General features: G+C 41.4%; 1 protein-coding gene across 1 annotated transcript; it reads right to left on the bottom strand.

Moving 5' to 3' along the window:
- Nucleotides 1-3,367: 3,367 nt before the first annotated feature.
- LOC146955128 (uncharacterized) lies at nt 3,368-5,017 on the bottom strand. The gene has a single exon (XM_085747737.1). The coding sequence runs from the start codon at nt 5,015-5,017 to the stop codon at nt 3,368-3,370; it is 1,650 nt and encodes a 549-aa protein (XP_085603863.1).
- Between the last annotated feature and the right edge of the window lie 579 nt (nt 5,018-5,596).

Raw genomic sequence — 5,596 nt, 5'->3', positions numbered from 1 at the left:
TCGTCTCTCTCAATTTTAATCTTGCTTCACCAACTTAATTCTAATTATTGTCTCTTCAACAATATCATCACCATTAATTTAACATTCATACTCATAAATCTCTACAGCCCCACAATAAAATTATAAACCCTAGAGATGAGAGATTCTCCCCCTTACCTCAATTCCTTTGAAAATCTGGTTTGTTTTGCTTGACCTTGTCGCACTAGGGTTTCTCTTCCTCTGCTCCTCTCTTCTTCTCTTTTCACGTTCAATAAATTAAAACTGACTATTCTAACTCCTAAAGTTCTATTTATATTTGGGCCAACACTAGTCACAACCTTTTCCACCAATAGCCACTATTCTTTTACTGCTTCCCTCCCCCACTTATTAAAAACTTATTTCTTACACCTCCAACTCTTCACATCGTGTCCGGACTCTACATTTTATTTAAATTGTCCTTAATTTTTTTTTTCTTTCAATCCTCACCATAATTAAATTTTCTCCACATCACATAATATTCAAACAAAACAGCATCAATAATATTTCTAACCAAAATTTCACCTAGTATACTTCATTAAATTAATTATAAAAAAAAAATAAAATAAAGTAGGGGCGTTACAACTCTCCCCCACTTAAAGAATTTTCGCCCACGAAAATTACCTGAAGGAAATAACTCTGGATAAGATTCCTTCATCTTACTCTCCAGCTCCCATGTTATACTACCCCCAGCAGGTCCTCCCCACGTCACCTTGACTAGAGTGATCTCCTTGCCCCTCAAGTTCTTTACTTCTCTATCTTCGATCCTTAGTGGTAAGGCCTCAACGGTCAGGTTCTCCTTCACTTGTACATCATCCATGTGAATCACGTGAGACGGATCAGGAACATATTTCCGTAGTTGTGATACATGGAACACATTGTGAAGGTTTGAAAGTGACGGTGGTAGGGCCACCTGATAAGCTACCTCTCCAACTCGCTTCGTAATTTGATAGGGACCAATAAATCGAGGCGTAAGTTTCTTTGACTTCAATGCACGACCAACACCTGTTGTCAGAGTGACTCTCAAAAATACATGTTCCCCCTCTTGGAACTCCAATGGTTTCCTCCGTTTGTCATGGTAGCTCTTCTGTCTACTTTGGGATGCCTTCATCCTCTCTTGAATTATTTTAATCTTCTCAGTGGTATGTTGTACAATTTCTGGTCCCAACACTGCATTTTCTCCTGTCTCGTACCAGCACAGAGGGGTCCTACACCTCCTCCCATAAAGAGCTTCGAAAGGTGCCATTCCGATGCTAGAATGGAAACTATTATTATAGGTGAACTCAATCAATGGCAACCAAGGATCCCAACTCCCTCCTTGGTCCAAAACACAAGCCCTTAACAAATCCTCTAAGGACTGGATTGTCCTCTCTGTCTGTCCGTCAGTTTGCGGGTGATATGCTGAACTTAGCTTCAACTTAGTCCCTAGTGCCCTTTGTAAACTCTCCCAAAATCTTGAAGTAAATCTTGGATCTCTGTCAGAAACAATGCTTGAGGGAACACCATGTAACTTCACTATTTGTTCAATATAAATTTCAGCTAGTTTCTGTAACGGGTAATTCAGTCTTATTGGTATGAAATGCGCTGATTTACTTAACCGGTCCACTACCACCCAAATGGCATCACTCCCTTTCCCGGTCCTTGGCAGATTTGTTACAAAGTCCATAGATATGTTATCCCACTTCCATTCTGGAATACTCAAAGGTTGCATCAATCCGGATGGTTTTTGATGCTCAATTTTTGACTTCTGGCAAACCAAACATGCGTACACAAACTCTGCCACATCTCTCTTCATACTAGGCCACCAAAATATTTTCTTAAGGTCTTGGTACATTTTCGTAGCTCCGGGGTGAATGCTCAGTCCACTCTTATGACCCTCTTCTAGGATGCTCCGTTTCAATCCTTGCATATCGGGCACGCAAATCCTACCTCTAAATCTCAACACCTCATTCTCATCCAATTTAAAATTTGTCTCATTCCCTTGATTGATCAGTGTTAACTGATTTACTAGCTCCAAATCTGCCTTCTGTCCTTCCTTTATCTCTTTTAACACCGGACTTGTCAGCTTCAGCATACCCAACATCACACTCTTTGGTGTCACTTCACAAACCAAACTAATATCTCTGAACTGTTCAATTAAATCCATCTCTTTAACCATGAGCGCCGACATATGCAAAGATTTCCTGCTCAAAGCGTCTGCTACTACATTAGCCTTTCCTGGATGGTAATTTAACTCGAAATCATAATCTTTTAGGAATTCCAACCACCTCCGTTGCCTCATATTCAGTTCTTTTTGGTCAAACAAATATCTCAGGCTCTTATGATCACTGAACACTTCAAACCTCGACCCGTATAGATAATGTCTCCATACCTTGAGTACAAACACCACGGCTGCCAACTCTAAGTCATGTGTTGGGTAGTTCCTTTCATGAATTTTCAATTGTCTCGAAGCATAGGCCACAACTTGTCTTCCCTGCATAAGTACACCCCCTAACCCTCTACTAGAAGCATCACAATAACATACAAAAGGCTTACTCGGGTTTGGCAAGATCAACACCGGTGCCGTCGTCAACCTCTTCTTGAGTTCTTGGAAGCTGTCCTCACACTGAACATCCCACACAAAGGCCGCCCCCTTTCTAGTCAATTGTGTCAAAGGCAACGCTAACCTCAAGAATCCTTCAATAAATCTCCGATACTACCCGGCTAATCCCAAGAAACTTCTTATTTCTGTAACAGACTTAGGGGTCTCCCATTGCAACACGGCGTCTACTTTGGATGGATCCACTGCTATCCCATTCTTCGAAATTACGTGACCCAAGAAACTTACTTCACGTAGCTAAAACTCACACTTTGACATTTTAGCATACAGTCGCTTCTCCTTCAAGACCTGTAATATAACTCTTAAATGTTTTGCATGTTCTTCTTCCGACTTCGAGTACACTAGTATATCATCTATAAACACTACTACAAAATGGTCTAAATAAGGTTGGAAAATTCTGTTCATATACTCCATGAATACTCCTGGGGCGTTGGATACTCCAAAAGGCATAACTGAATATTCATAATGACCGTAACGGGTTCGGAATGCAGTCTTGGGCATGTCTTCTATCTTTACTCGAATCTGATGGTAACCCGACCTCAAATCAATTTTGCTGAACACGCAAGCACCAGTCAGTTGGTCCATAAGGTCATCAATCCTGGGTAAAGGGTACTTATTCTTAATGGTGACTTTGTTCAACTGACGGTAATCTACACATAGCCTCATACTGCCATCCTTTTTCTTAACCAGCAAAACAGGTGCTCCCCATGGTGACACACTAGGCTTGATGAACTTCTTTTCTAGCAATTCCTCCTACTGTTTCTTTAACTCCACCAACTCAGAAGCGGACATTCTATAGGGTGCCATCGACACCGGTCTAGTACCAGGTACCAATTCTATAGCAAATTCAACTTCCCTTTCTGGTGGTAGATCAGTAATATCGTCCGGAAACACTTCCGGAAAGTCGCACACCACCGGTTGACTAGCACCTTGTGATTCACTCTCCAACTTCAATGCAGCAAGTAACATAAACACCTGAGCCCCCTCTTTTCTAGCCTCTTCCATCTGTACTGCAGTAACAAATCTAGAATTTCTTTCCTCTTCAGGTTCAGGAAACAATACGGTCTTAGTGAAACAATTAATATAAACTCGATTAAATTCTAGCCAATTCATCCCTAGAATAACATCCATCTGACTCAAGGGTAAACAAACCAAATCAATCCCAAAATGTTTCCCATAGATTGTTAAAGGACAATTTCGACACACTAAAGCAGTAGTTACTGAACCACTGGCTGGGGTATCTATGACCATTCTACCTGACATCGATGTCATATCAAGATTTAACCGCTTTGCACACTCAAGGGAGATAAAAGAGTGTGTAGCTCCGGTATCAATAATGGCAATCAAAGGAACATTATTAATGAAGCAAGTACCTCGGATTAAGTTATCGGAGCTGGGAACATCTTCTCCACTCAAAGCAAAAACCTTCCCTCTAGCTTGCTCCTTCTTTGGATTCTGACACTGTGTACTGATATGTCCGACCTCTCCACATTTGTAACATGTGATCTCCTTCTTGCACTCATTCGAACGGTGACCCTCTTCTCCACATCTGAAACATTTAGGCTGAGCACTCTGGCACTCTGTAGCACGGTGCCCCAACTCTCCACAATTATAACATCTCAGCGGGGGACGAACACCTCCCTCACTAGCTCCTCTCTCACCAATATTCCTCTTCTGCTTTCCCTTATCAGCTGGAATGTTATAAGGCTTACCACGACTCTGGTCCCTCCCTTTCTTCTCAGTAACTGCTTTGTAATGGCTAGCTCTCGCCTTGCTGTCATCTTCATAAATTCTGCATGCAGTGACCAACGAAGAAAATTGGCGAATTTGCTGATACCCAATAAACTGCTTGATCTCTGGACGCAGTCCATTTTGAAACTTCAAGCATTTGGAAACTTCTGCCTCCGCTGTATTATAATGAGGGCAAAACCTGGACAATTCTTCAAACTTTGCTGCATACTCTGACACTGTCATATTCCCTTGTTTCAGTTCAAGGAATTCAATTTCTTTCTTGTTACGCACATCAGCAGGAAAATATTTCCCCAAAAATTCTTCTCTAAAAATTTCCCATGTAACCACAGTGCCTGCCCCCTCAAGCCTTTGACGGGTATTCTCCCACCAGAATTCAGCCTCCTCTGCCAGCATGTGTGTTGCTAGTCTGACCTTCTGCTCATTAGTAATCGCCATCGCCCTGAAGATCCTTTCAATTCCTTGCAACCAGTTTTGTGCACCATCGGGGTTATACCTGCCTTTGAAGGTAGGCGGGCTGTTCCTCATAAACCGGTCCAGACGCAGCTCATCAGCTCCCCCTTGTTGGTTCTGCTGCCCTTGAAGTGCGTTGTTCAAAGCTTGGGCAACTACAGTCATAGCATTTGCAATCGCTTGATCGTTTCTTCCAGCCATTTCTTATCTGCATCGTCAAAATCAGACAATGAATTAGGGGTTAGGCATCTACAATGTTATATACATTTGTTGCCCCTACAGGGTAAAACAACATTCCAAGAATCCTAGGCCGGATGGACCGACCTGCTCTGATACCAACTATGTAACACCCTATTTCCCAATGATAAACATTAAATAATAAATAGCATGTTTAATAGTAAGGATGTTACGCAACTCGACATTAAATCACCAAAATATCCTAATAATACTTTCTTAAAAATAAATTCACCGTAGTAGGAATAAAAAAATATATAATAATTCAAAGGTCACAATAATAATTTCATGCTTGTCTTCCGACGTTCATAAATAGAAATTATCAAGGTTTTCAAGATTTGACTTAAAATGCAAATATTAATTAATCGTCGTCCCCAACCCTAGTGTTACAGGAATCAGAGCTCGTAGCGACTACATTTTTATTCAACTACTAATATAAGCACTAAGCGGAGGACTTCTCCCATCTCCACCTTCTAAACGTCCCGCAGCTACTCTTCGTCAACCTGAGTGTCTGTACTCAAAGTACAGTCACCACAAAGAAACAAC

The sequence above is a fragment of the Medicago sativa genome, chromosome 1 (genome assembly GCF_051527215.1).
Source record: "Medicago sativa cultivar Bolivia chromosome 1, Bolivia_mono, whole genome shotgun sequence".
Lineage (NCBI taxonomy): Eukaryota > Viridiplantae > Streptophyta > Magnoliopsida > Fabales > Fabaceae > Medicago > Medicago sativa.
The sequence above is the reverse complement of the archived record's forward strand: the minus strand, read 5'-3'. Positions and strand labels throughout refer to the sequence as shown.

What these genes read in the sequence shown, in the direction of transcription:
- LOC146955128 (XM_085747737.1), bottom strand. Translation starts at nt 5,017, where the DNA reads ATGGCTGGAAGAAACGATCAAGCGATTGCAAATGCTATGACTGTAGTT.